Genomic DNA, 14218 nt, shown 5'->3' with positions numbered 1-14218 from the left:
GATTGAAGTATGAATTCTTAAAATAATTTTTGAATTTCGAATGTGTGAGTAAGACATGCGCTGCACCATAGGAGTAATGTCAACATAAAAATATATGAATTTAATTAATATACACGGATAGTGTAAAATTTTTTTACACCCTCAGTTAATCACAACCACTGATTTATTTGAAAGGTTTGACTTTTATTTTAAATATTTAAAAAATAATACAAACAAATAATTGTGATACATTGACAGCAAAAAAACTTTTTACAGTCAGTAAGGATAACAATTAATCTCAAAATATATTTAGGAAATTATTTTTTAGTTATGTAAGGAAAACAAATGTATTTTTAAAAAGTCCTATACTGAAACATTACGGCGTCGTATACGAGCAGCATCAGGCTTCCGGTAAAAGGGAACGAAACGAAGAAAAAGATTTCACCAGCGCAAAATATGCGGAGGGTGGAAGTTCTGAGCGCGTACCGGGCGGTGTTGAAAGCCACTCGAAAGTCATTCGCCGGCGACAGTCAGATGCTGAAAGGATCTGCGGCGGAGGTGCGGAAGCAGTTCGAGGAAAACAGGAATGTCACCTCCGAAGCGGAGATCCAGAAGCTTCTAACAGAGGCCAACGAGGCCTCGGATTTCATCACTAACATGATCGTCCAGGCAAAACTCAATCCTGATGCAGGAAGTTACGGTGCGGGTTCTTTTCCTCTCTCTTGTTCAGCACTCCACCTGTTTGCTAATTTGTTTCTCTTGGATTTTTTTTGGCTCCCCTGTTGTCATCAATACACATTCATGAATCAGCATTAGCTCTTTGAATTTGTATGAAATTTGAAATTAGAGCATGTTATAATTCTATGTACCGATAGTTTGGGCTTCTTTCTTCTTCAATATGAGAACTTTCAACTGTAAGAAGTATAGAATGTTAACGGTTCTTTATGTAGAAAAAAATCTTTAGCAACCTATAGATGTAGGGAAAACTTAAATGAATGAACTTAGTTGAGATATAGAATGTTAATTTCAACTTATAGGAGTAGCTCTAGTTTTAAAAATTATATTTCCCTTTCTACAAGTACTTGCGGAGAAGTTTTTATCCAAACTGGCTCTTAGGGCAAGTTTAGATTAGCTTTTAACTTATAAGAACTTGTTCATTGAATGGGTTAATAGTTATTCACCTGTACAAAAATATCCTTATAGGATTATAAATGTTATAGAGAACTTAGAGAGAGTTTCTAAAAGAAAGTAAAAAAGATACACAAGCTAATCTTAACATATATAATATAAGTTTTTTGTTTCCAAAACTCATAATTTTTACAACTACAAGGTTCTTTTAATATCTTTTTCTCCATAAGTGCCTGTTAAGAAGTTTATCTATCTAGCTCGTGGTTGTAACTTGTTTGTAAGTCATAAAAAGTTCTTATTAATTCGTGAAGTTTATAGAGAAGCCAAATGAGTGATTTTCTGAAAATATTGAGGTGCAAACTTTGATTTCAATTTATTAAAGAAGCTATTCACTATGATATTATTATTATTATCATTAAAAAAATCACTTTTAACTTTTTCTTAACAAATGTCTGCAAACTTCTTGTTGCAGTAGTGAAGCCTGGTAAAGAGCATGCAGGAGCGACCCTTGAAATTCCTTCAGAAGAAATTATTCGGAAGTCAGGATAAGGACATAAGTGAGGAGGTTAGAACGGAATGTTTTCCCTTCCCAATTGTTTATTTTTGTTTAGGAGAAATAAGTAATGTTTCTAGTGCTTGGACCGATTGGAATTTTTGCTTAGATTTCTTTTTATGGTAGTTTTAGTCTACCTTGTAATGTGTTGTATGATTGTGCAATGTAGCCCGCCTCTTTGTTAACCCGTTTCATTTGAAATTCCTATATTTTCTACTCATTTGGGTTTTGATTCCCACACAAGTAGAGACACACAGTTTGTCATCGTTATAGGTTTGTCGTGAGGGCCAACCTGTCATTAAAAAATATTGACTTACAATACAAAGATTAAACCCTGATGTGAAATCTGAGGATTCATACCTTAACTATGAAGAGCCGAAACGAAAATGGGAGCAGATATAGGTAATCATACATTTAACATTATAATAAAATTAAAAAACACTAGAAGTACTAAAATTGAAGTGGGTGAAAACTGCAAGGATGTTTAAACCTTTCAATTTTAAGGCTTTGTTTACACTTCCCTTCCCCTGGTTGGCTTGTCATGAAGCTTCAAGGTGCAGTTGTGAAGGTAAAACATACTATAATTTTTTTTAATGGTAAATTGTTAGTAGTTAGTATTTTATTTTCTCCTTTGCTCGAGATTGAACCTATGACCTCCAACTCCTTTAACGCTTAGCTCAACTAGTTCAAACAAGGTGAACTCCCACTCCCACTCCCATAAAACATATAATTGTTGACCTCACCTTGATCATTGTAAACACTAATTTCAGTATGCACTTGATAACAATGCATAGCTAATAGCTATCATTATAATAATTAACGGGTTACACAATTGATTTTTCGGAACAACCAATCAATAATGGGGCATATGTGGCACTGGCAGTTGAGTCTGGGAGTTATATATTACCTAGAACTATACTTTTGCACCATTGCTAAATAATTATAGATGTTGCTTTGGACATTATATTATAAGATATACGAGAAATAGAGTATGATGTCGTTGTTCATCGGTGTAAGAAGTTATTCTTGTTATCACCAAGCTATTGAGTGAAGTTTATTAAGAGACAAACAAATGTGCTTGATCATACTCTTGTTTGAAAGTCCACTTCTATAGCTAGTCCCCACTTATTTTTCCTAGTTGCATTGACCCTAAATTATTAATGAAATGAAGTTTGCTTTTGATAGAAAAAAACCTTATTTCATAAGCAGAGTTTCCATTTTTGTTTATGAACCAACAACCTACCCTCTCATAAGGAACTGCAGAAAGCAGAACAATCACACGCCCAAGCTGTACAAACTACACATGCTGTATGACTAACTGTTTGGTGTTTGTTTACAAGGTTGCCGATCATTTGCATAAAAGATAGAAAACGTTGCTATTGTAGTTAGTCAAGAGTTCGTAAGCCATGGTTTTTGCTATAAGTTTCGTATGGAAGCTCTTTAATACCGCTAAGAATAAACATAGGATGAAATGTCCACTTAAGCTGTAGCATTTTATTGTTTATCACTTGTTCAAAATAGTGTGTAGTGTGAAGCAAAGGGTAAAATTGGCTTTGCCAGATTGAAATTTCTGTCAGAAAAAAGACACTTAACAGAGTTGATATGCAGAGTAGGACAGTTGGAAGGAAATCATGTCGTGAACTATTGATGAACCAAATATCCCCTCTATTTTAATGACATTACTTGAACATCATTACCACTTTCTTATATATATCTGACCTATGATAGAGTCTAATTTTTGTCTTGAGGTTAGGCAAATACTAATAAACAAATTATCCCCATCTTTATTTTGTAGAAAAGATACAAGCATGAAAAAGACCTCGTGTATTTTAAACCAAAGTGAACTTTATGTTCTAGTAAGGTAGAAGACCAGATTCGGTTGCTTAAGCGTCGTCTTCCTTTTATATGCTCTTATTACGACTATATTTTCATTGGCATTTGGTTAACTGGTTGCACAATTATTTATAACTCAACTCAATATTCTATAAAATAAAATATTTATGTTGTGCATTTGTCATCAAACTAACATAAAGAAAGAAAAGTTTTGTTATTAACCCTTTATATTGCACTGTTTACCTGTGATGCCTTTTAATGTGCATCAACACAGTTTGTGGTTTTTATGATTTTTCGTTAGCAGACTGGTGAGATTTATTATTGCAATATTAAATTATCTCATGCAAATGAGCTGTGCAGAAGCACTCACAATATTATAAAAATGTAGCATCTTGTTTTTATCCAAGATTATAAAGAGAACCTCACCTTCCAATCACATGTTACTTACTTTTCCCTTCTATTTCATGTCACTGTCTTTTTACCTTTTTTAGTTGAACTCACTTGTCTCTTGCCTATGTAACAACCTACCTCAAAAGGTGCAGTAAAGTAAGACATGGCAGTAACAGTATGCTTTGAAAATTTGAAGGAATCTACCCTTCTCAATACTAGTCATACAGTTCACTAATTCAACTATAAGAACTCTACAAGGTCATTCCTATCTTTTCCATTCTATTTTTGTACTGATAATTGCCAAACTACTACTTTGTTTCATCTTGCTTCAAGTTCAACTTCTTTGGTCTTTCACCAAAATGGTCAGAAAAATATCATACCTTACCTTACTGCTTGCACTTTTATTTCTTTCATTCATTGCAAATACTTGCCAGTTGGCATTTGCAAAAGGGACAGACAATGTCAGAGAAGCTTGCAGAGTAACTAGGTATCAAAACCTTTGTATCCGTTCGCTAGCACCGTTCTCTAGCAGTGCTGGAAGAAGCCCTAGTAAGTGGGCAAGGGCAGGAGTGTCGGTTACTATCGCAGAGGTTAAGAATGTTCAAGCATATCTGTCAAGCTTCAAGAGGCGCGAGCATTTAAGAGGAAGAAACAAAGTTGCACTTTTAGATTGTGTTGAGACTTTTGCAGATGCCATTGACGATCTTCATAGGTCACTGAATGTGCTCAGAAGGCTTAGCAGAAGCACATTTAGTACCCAGATGGGGGACCTTAATACATGGTTAAGTGCAGCACTTACAAATGAAGATACTTGCCTTGATGGGTTTCAAGGCAAAAATGATAGGAAAATCAAATCGCTGCTAAATAAGGTTCACAAAGTTTATTATGTAACCAGTAATACTCTAGCTCTTGTCAACAAACTTGCTACTACAGGTCTAGGAAGCATTTCTGATCCATAGAAGTTATAAATGAAATGTTTCAACAAGGAGCTAGAATAAGCTGTTTACATGATTAAGTAATTAAGTTATCCTCTCAGCAGTAGTAAAACAAATGTGGCAGACACTCAAAATGCATGCTTCTAGTTTGGTCAATTAGTGCCATGCTCTTTGTTCATGATAAGCTCTCTTCTCATCTTATTTCATTCCTAATGTCTGAGTCTTTGATTTCTATCTAAAGGAAAATAAATGTTATCATTTTATATGGCCATTTAAACTATTCCAATAACTATTTGTATACATCGTAAATTACTTCATGCACTTTTTTACTGCTCTTTATTCGAGCCCTATTCCTACTAACACCCGCTTTTTCTTGGATTTACCTTATAAATTTGAGTCATCAAATTGATGGAGCTTTGGTGTATTTTGTGCCACTTTAATGAAGTTTTCTGTCTTCTTCTAGTGACCAAAGGGGAGGCATTTACTCTATCGATAGAGTCGGTGCTCTCTCCCAAACGATGGATAATGTCGTATGTGGAATATTCATTCGATGAGTGATATTATATAGGCATAGAAGTTGTAGATATATTTCTAAATTCTAAGTTAGATCGTTGCATGTCTAATATGCAGTGGCGTCTAAATTTCCCTGAAGCTATCATTGAAATGTTATGCTGTTTTCACTTTGATCACAACCATTTTCTTTGTGAGTTATTTTCTCACCCATTACAATTCTCTAACATTAGTTTCGTATTTTAAAATCCAAGCACTGAAAAATACGTTCCGGACTTTAGAATTATAATACTCCTCATAATTTCCCTCTTCTCATTTATCCATGACTTTTCATGAGTAACTGTAATTTGCTGTGGATAAATGAAAAAAAAAATGGAGTATTCAAATTCAAAAATCCATAAAGTGATTTTGTAGTGTTTAGAATTTAAAAGGGTTTTCAGAGAAGTTTAAGACGCGACAAAAGAAGCAATTATCTTCAGATTGGGATAGTGTTTACTACATTCTATGTGGTCTTCATTATTCATATGAAAATTTAAAAATGTCATTTTGCACCGTTTGAAAATTGAAATTCAGATGCATCAATTATATAACAAATGTCTTAATAAGAAAGGCATCCTCATCCAAATAAAAAATATATTTGAATTTCAATATTCAAAATATCTTTAAAATTATATTGTATGTACGCTTTGCTTGTGTGTTAAACAAATGTGAATTCGGATTTTAATTTTTGGATAAATCCCTAACTAATATTTTACGCATTGCACACGTCTTTATTTCATAGCAATGAGATGAATCCGAAATTCAAAATTTAGACAAACTAGATTAGGATCCGCGCGATGCGCGGATGGTAAAAAAGATCGTGCGGATAATAAATAAAAGTTGTTGAAATAAAATAAAACTTTATTTATGGTAAGATATTATTTATTATAAAAATTCTAATGTAAATAATAAGATTAACATAACAAAAGAAAACAGTCTAATTTTAATTGAAAAGTAATACATATATAAATATGAAAATGCAATGTGAGACATCAAAATAAATGTTAAAACATGAAAGAAGATTTCAAAATTAGAATCAATTTTTATGGTTTTTGATTATTTTTTTCTTAGATGAGCCTTTGTTTTTTTTAATGGATTTTTGAGTCTTTAATTTGTATATGAGAAGTGACTTGTCGTCAGAGGATAATATCTGAAGTTCATTGTTGAATTTTTTTACAAAAATAACCCATTGAGGCGCCAATTGAATTGACACCTCAGTGTAAAATGCATTTTTTTTACTAAATGGTCTACGTGATACATAAATTTGAAATAGGACCATAACCCGTGACCCTAACCCGCGTTGATGATTCACCACTGGTGTTTGAGCATCTGAGGGGTCAGGAGCGTCACTACCAACTACAGGAGATGACCTGTTTAGGTAGTCAGACAATTCAGCATAATCTTCAGTATGCATCGAGGGTGTACCGCCGTAGTTGAGTTCATGACCCATGCCAGAGTAGTTGGGTTGTGGTTGACTCATTGGTAGGCGACCGAGACGGTTGAAGGGAGACATGGGTATGAATGATGCATCGAGGAAAGGTTGGAAAGGTTGTTGGGGTGTTTGGTCGCCCAACAACCTTTCCAACCTTTCCCCGACGCATCATTCACACCCATGTCTCCCTTCAACCGTCCCGGTCGCCTACCAATGAGTCAACCACAACGCAACTACTATGCCATGGGTCATGAACTCAGATACGGCGATACATCCTCGATGCATACTGAAGATTATGCTGAATTGTCTGACTACCTAAATAGGCCATCTCCTGTAGTTGGTAGTGACGTTCCTGACCTCTCAGATGCTCAAACACCAGTGGTGAATCATCAACGCGGATTAGGGTCACGAGTTATGGTAGCTAGGGGATGTGGGACCGGAAGTCGGTTAGATGATCCCGGTCATCACCATTAGGTTTTTTTGTGTAAACGAAAAATTTTATTAATATTAATTGGTCCTATTTCAAATTTACGTATCACGTAGACCATTTAGCAAAAAAAATTGCATTTTACACTGAGGTGTCAATCCAATTGACGCCTCCTCTCAAGTAATACACATAGGCGCCAATGTCCTAGCCAATTCAATTGGCGTCTCCATTCAATTTTTAAGAGGAGTCGCCAATTGAATTGACGCCTCCTCCTAAAATTGGGTTAGTTTGAGATTTTTTTTGAAATCAGGGGTATTTTGGGAATTTCCTTGAAAAAATGGGTTATTTTTGTAAAAAATTCTCATGGTTGCTACTATTATTTTTTGAAATTTCTTTGATATGTGCTTCATCGTATGATGATGTTATGATTAACCTTCATTTAGCACTGCGAGTTTTTGTTTTTGTTTTCTTGTATGTTTTACCATTGATGTTGTCACCATCATTTCCTATTGCACGCTCTTCTTTTTTTTCTTTTTCTTCTTTTTCATCTTCTTGGTGATCTTCATTATTTTGAATCATTGGTGGTGATATGGACTCCTATATGTAATAAGTATATTGTTAGTATTCATAAAGTTAGTAATATATTTGAATGATTATAGTACAAATTTAATTACCTGTTTAATAGGTGTTTTTAGAATTGGTTCTTGTAGAATAATATTTGGTACAAAACTTCGTGATACTGTGTAGATTGCGACTCTTCTTTTATGTTTTTTGCAAACAACTTTATTTCAAAAATATGAGTACGATGACATAGATTCTGTAGTATTGATGGTGTAGACATGTTAGCTTGTTGTTGCAAGAGCATTTGAGTCGTTGTATTGAGTATATTTTGTGCCTCTTGATCAAACAATGTTAAAGCCGCTTTAGCGGTTTCATCATACACTTTTAATATTATCTTGAACTTGTGATTACATGTTTTTTATATTATATTACTAATAATATTTTTGATAAGATGGTTTATGATTGAAAATGTTTAACCTTGGTTTTGGACACTTTGAATGGTTTTGGACACTTTGAAGGTGTTTCACATGAATGACGTTTCAATTCATGACCTTCTTATTTAAGTTTCTTCATACATTTTTTATATCCAATGTAATGGTATCCAAATGTATCATCAATTTCATTTATAGTTGCTAAAAATGTGAAGAAAACCTCCTATATTTAAAAGTTTTGAAAAAGTGGAATAGAAATGATAACTTATTTGTGAAAATGACGATCCTTTGAGTGAATAAAATATCTATAACGTTTAAATATATAGTTATCTCTAAACATCTTCACTGTTGTAGAGGTGATTACAACAATAGTGATTTTTTTCTGGTTGAGTTGTCATCAAATTTTCAAATTTAATAGCTATTTTTTTTCCATAAGGTGACCTTAACAATTTTATTCCTATGAATAAATTATAATTAGAATGTTAAGATTTATTTTAGTTTAATATACTTAATTTATATATGAATATATGAATAAGCAAATACGCGTAGTTGAAATATTACTCTTGTAGCCTCAATTTAAGTCTGATAATTTTTGTAGGTTTTCCTTGTACATAAACATGTTCTTCATGTCCAAGAGCAAGAAGCACTCCAATTATGTCTAAAAAGAAACATGAATATAGTTATATAATATAATTTATATTATTATAGGGTAACTTGTGTATAACACTACCAGAGAGAACATTGTTGTCTCCAACTCTTTATGAAATTGTATGTACACTTGATTGAATATAATATAGGTATTCAATTACTAATTATATTTGAGATAAAAATATTATATGTTTTATATTTTAAAAAAATTGATTAAAATAAAATAGTATATTTATTATTCATAAAAAATAATATTGACCAAAAAAATGTATAAGATTATATATTCCTATAATATTGATAATACAAATTAAATAAATGTGAATCAATTACAAATTTTCTCATAGATTCACTTTAATAGAAAAGTATAGTGTTGCAACCATAGGTCATGATGATCTTCAATCTCCACCATTGGTTTGATCGGGGGCATGAAAGACATACTTATTATAGTGATCACGCCAATAACACAATCTTCTAGTCCATTAAGAATCATATTTAAATATGGTTCATAAATTAGGTAGCAGATAATATATTACACCATATCAATACAATCAACAAATTAACAAATATAACAAATTTCAGTTGACATTGTAAAATAAATTGGTAAAATGAATGCTTAAAGATAAAAGATAATTAGATTTATATACCTATCATTTTAAATTTGGGTTGCTTGTGTGTGTGAGGTCTTAAAGAACTTCCTTGTACATAATGTTTAAGACAATATTTTCAGAGATATCCAAAATTGAATCTTGCAAGAACAACTTCACGCATACCAAATGCTGCAATCTTAATCTCAAATCGATTTGTCGAAAACTATAGGAAGGGGAAACTCGAACAATTATTAAGAAAATCCAAAATTTAATTCTGTAAGAACAATAATCCAAAGTCTATTTGTCAGTAATGGTAGGAAGGAAAAACTTGAACTAGTAATGGTAAGAAGTAGAAAATTGAACTGTAATTAGAGAATTCCAAAATCTATGTGTCGGTAATGATAAGAAGAAGAAAATCAAATGATAGAAAGAAGAAAATCTAATGGGAGAACAGACACACTCCTGAGATATTTGCATGAGTAGGAAAAAGAATTTGTCATTTGTAACGTAGTATTGGAGAATTAAGAAAGGTGAAAAGGGGGGTTTTGGAAGAGAAATAGTCAAAAATTGGGTGTTGGCAAATAGTGGTGTTGACAAATAGTAGTGTTTTGATTGGTGATTTAGTAGAAGGTGTACACATAAGCTAGTAAAATAACGTGGATTATTTAAAAAAAATAGTATTAGGTGTCGTAAAATAATTTGAAGCATTGAATTTAATATATATAAATAGTTCCCTGAAACAAATATTCTTATTGTTTATTCATAATAATAGAGTGAATTAGATTATGAAACTCGGACAAATCCCTTGACACTAATTAGAAGAAGTTTTCATATCATTTAAAAACTATATATTATCTGGTCAATAAATCATACACATAAATCAATCATAACTAAGATTAAATTTTCACAACTCATTTGTAAATCATACAACAATCATTCATAACATACAATTAACCCTACAAATTTTCAGAAAATTTACATCAAAATGCAAATAAAAAAATAACTATTGGATATATTTAACGCCTATGTTTCCCCTTTGTCTCCTAAACTACAATACATTTTGTGTCTCTAGAATTGTATGTAAAGTGATTATTTCAAGAGTGCATTCCTAAAATTCTCCTCGTTATGACATCTCTCCTAATACCAACAATTTTGTGACATATAGGCAATGCATCCACGACATGGTTCACCTTGTATGTTCCTCTTATAATATCTCTTGATGAGTTGACCTAATGTGATCTCCTTCTAACTCTGGTGTCATGTAAGGATGAGACACTCTATAAAATCATTGGATGTAACCATATACCTTACTCCATGGACGAGGACCTAGAACACTACATATCTCTGACACCAAATACTTACGGTAATCCACAAATATCACATCAATATCTCTGGAGTGTGTCAAGAGTTTAAAATCAGGAGTTTTTTTTACTTGTATTTGACGTAAGTTTTGGTGCGTCCGAATTTCAAAATTTGAAAATATTTCTAAAATTTTGTCGTGGTAGGTGAATAAGATATAAGGTGTAGTGAACAAATCCCTTATCTTCTTTAGACCTAGTCCTAGTCCAAACTTTTGAAGAATTAAGCCCTTTAACTTTGAACATTTTACATGACACCTATCATTTTCTAGTGGCTTGAAAATAGGTAGAATCCAATCCCAATCCAAAATTTTGTAATAATCGTTCTCGTTAAACTAATTCAGTTGGTAGTTGTGCAATAACATCAGATGTAGGAGTGTGGATTCGAATTCGCGACATCTCATTTGTTCACCTTTTAAGGTTAATTCCAACCACTAAACTACTTAATAAAAAAAATCATAATCTAATGATTTGAATTGGTTTCAACTCTATTCATATATACAAAAAAAAACTCTCTAAAATCATAACCTTTTTAAAGTATATTTGGACTAACACCTTTTATTTGCAATTAATCTATCTTTTTGTGCTTCAATTGTCTATTGTTAAAGAAATTAATTTTGTTTATAAAATTAACAATATACCTATTAAACTTAATTAATTAAAAATTAATAAATTATATTTTTTTTAATAATATCAAACTCAATTTTACTCTTTTTATATTTCAAAAATATATTTTCGAACACACAATACATATACTTTAATATTCTAGAAGTGTACTTTTTAAAATCCGAAAATACACTTCATGAATCTTCCCTGTGAGTCTATAGTGTGTGCTCATAAAATAATCATTGTGTGCTCTATCTTTTATCATACGAAGAAGCAAATCTCACAATTGAGCAATGAAAAAACACTCATCAGAACCAACCATCTGTTCTATCCCTCACCTGACATGTTATGGTTGATGTTTCTTATTTTGTTACAAATATCATATATCCTATCTTGTTCTCTACATAATGCTCGATATATGTTTTATTAATGAATTTCAACTTTCACACACAAATAGAAAACCAGCAAAGAAAGAAACCCAAAAACAATCAACAAGTGATAAGATTGAGTGACGCCATCACCGAACACTTATGACAAGGGCTTCCAATACTTCAATATTAGTTAGTAAATCCAACATCACTCTGAACACATAACCTTAGATTCTATTGGTAAAGAGTTTATGGAGTAATAATCACTGCCCCAATGCCATTACCATAAGAATTAACAGCTCCATCAAATATCATGCCCCAATGGGAATCAGGTTCTGGCCCTTCTTCAAGCAATGGTTCATCACAATCTTTCATCTTCAAGTACAAAATCTCTTCATCGGGAAAATCATATTGCACTGACTGGTAATCTTCAATCGGTTGGTGAGCTAAATGGTCAGCCAAGACACTACCCTTGATAACTTTTTGAGATCGGTATTCAATATCATACTCAGATAACAACATCTGTCAATGGGCAATCCTCTCAGTTAAAGCAGGCTTCTCAAAAATGTATTTGATTGGATCCATTTTGGATATCAACCAAGTAGTATGGTTCAACATATATTGGTGCAGATGCTTAGCAACCCAAGCCAATGCACAACATGTCTTTTCAAGCATAGAATACCGAGTCTCACAGTCGGTGAACTTCTTACTAAGGTAGTAGACTACATATTCTTTTTTTCCAGATTCATATTGCTGGCCAAGAACACAACCCATACTCTCATCAAGTACGGTCAAATACATGATCAATGGTCTTCCTTCTACAGGCGAAGACAGAATTGGAGGCTCAAGCAGATACTCTTTGATACTATCAAAAGTTTTCTGGCAATCTTCAGTCCAATCACAAGACTGATCTTTCCGAAGAAGCTTGAAAATAGGCGCACATGTGGCATTCATATGCGATATAAATCTTGAGATATAGTTTAAATGGTCGAGAAAACCTCTGATTTGCTTCTCAGTTTTGGGCGCCGACATTTCTTGTATTTCTTTGACCTTGACAAGATCAACTTCAGTACCCTTCTTGTTGACAATAAAGCCCAACAACTTACCAGAACGAACACGAAAAGTACATTTATTGGGATTGAAGCGGAGTTTATACTTCCTCAAACACTGGAATAACTTCAATAAATTATCAACATGTTTTTCTTCATCGCTTGAATTGGTAATCATATCATCAACGTATACTTCAATCTCTTTATGCATCATATCATGAAAAAGAATGGTCATCTGGTATGTTGCACCAACATTCTTTAAACCGAAAGGAATCACTCTATAATAGAATGTTCCCCAGGGTGTAATGAATATGGTCTTCTCCATATCTTCAGATGCCATTTAATTTGATTATAACCGGAAAATCCATCCATAAACGAAAAGACTTTGAATTTATCCGTATTGTCTACCAACATATCAATGTGTGGCAGAGGAAAATCATCTTTCGGACTAGCATTGTTCAAATATCTATAATCAACACACATGCAGACTTTTCCATCCTTCTTAGGAACATGCACAATATTGGCCACCCACTACGGATATTTGGAGATAACAAGAAAACCAGCATCAATCTGCTTTTGCACTTCCTCTTTGATCTTTACTTCCATATCAGGATGAGTTCTTCTCAACTTCTGCTTGACCGGTGGACATTCTGGCTTCAACAGCAATCTATGCTCCACAATCTCAGAATCCAACCCAGGCATGTCTTGATAAGACCAAGCAAATACATTAGAATAACCTCGAAGAAGATCAATAAACCCCCTCTTAGCTTCTGGACACAGTTGAGACCCAAACTTGACTTCCTTCACATCATCCTCGGAACCCAAGTTGACTAATTCAATCTGCTCTTCAAACGGCTGAATGGCTTTTTCCTCATGCTCAAGTAAACGGGATAATTTATCAGATACTTCTACATCATCAATCTCTTCCTCAGTTTCAAACACAGGGAAATCAAAGTTTGGAGAAGGAGTAGGATCATTGTATTCAATGGGTTTGAGAATCAACCTGCATAATGATTTGATATTTTGATTTTAGAGAAGTGGAGTGTGAACAAATATTATGCAAATGGAAGATTATTATTTATTTATGTTTTTTTGTGATTACCATTTTCAGAAAAAGCAAAAAGTAAAATAAAACATCATAGATGTGGATGAATAAAATTGTATTTTATTGATGATAATAATAAAAATGCCCAACAATGTTAACTTCTCCCTTAGGCATAGGAGAAAGATTTTTCTTAAAACAAATAAACAAATTACTTCTTACGGTGAATGACAACATGAACGTCAACAGCAACCCAATTGTTGCAAGTCTGGCTAGGCGTCACAAAGTTGGCACAAGCTTCGTCTTCATCACCACTGTCTTCAATAATGGCAACCGAGTGTT

At 33.0% G+C, this 14218-nt stretch overlaps 2 protein-coding genes across 2 annotated transcripts; both read left to right on the top strand.

The window, feature by feature from the left end:
• Window positions 1–313: 313 nt before the first annotated feature.
• Window positions 314–1880, top strand: LOC127095510 (mitochondrial zinc maintenance protein 1, mitochondrial). The gene is made up of 2 exons (XM_051034191.1): window positions 314–679; window positions 1580–1880. The coding sequence occupies exons 1-2, from the start codon at window positions 436–438 to the stop codon at window positions 1654–1656; spliced, it is 321 nt and encodes a 106-aa protein (XP_050890148.1). The 5' UTR covers window positions 314–435; the 3' UTR covers window positions 1657–1880.
• Window positions 1881–2452: 572 nt separating this feature from the next.
• On the top strand, window positions 2453–5098 carry LOC127095509 (pectinesterase inhibitor 6). The gene has a single exon (XM_051034190.1). It carries the CDS (start codon window positions 4243–4245, stop codon window positions 4840–4842), a length of 600 nt encoding a protein of 199 aa, XP_050890147.1. The 5' UTR covers window positions 2453–4242; the 3' UTR covers window positions 4843–5098.
• The last annotated feature ends 9120 nt before the right edge of the window (window positions 5099–14218 follow it).

This window comes from Lathyrus oleraceus, chromosome 6, assembly GCF_024323335.1.
Source record: "Lathyrus oleraceus cultivar Zhongwan6 chromosome 6, CAAS_Psat_ZW6_1.0, whole genome shotgun sequence".
NCBI classification, from domain to species: Eukaryota; Viridiplantae; Streptophyta; class Magnoliopsida; order Fabales; family Fabaceae; genus Lathyrus; species Lathyrus oleraceus.
This window is presented reverse-complemented; position numbering and strand designations above follow the sequence as displayed.

Excerpts from the sequence above, each read along its gene's own strand:
- LOC127095509 (XM_051034190.1), top strand. The coding sequence starts at position 4,243 with ATGGTCAGAAAAATATCATACCTTACCTTACTGCTTGCACTTTTATTT.
- LOC127095510 (XM_051034191.1), top strand. The coding sequence starts at position 436 with ATGCGGAGGGTGGAAGTTCTGAGCGCGTACCGGGCGGTGTTGAAAGCC. Across the intron at positions 680-1,579 it reads TCCTGATGCAGGAAGTTACG|TAGTGAAGCCTGGTAAAGAG; the intron begins GTGCGGGTTCTT and ends TTCTTGTTGCAG.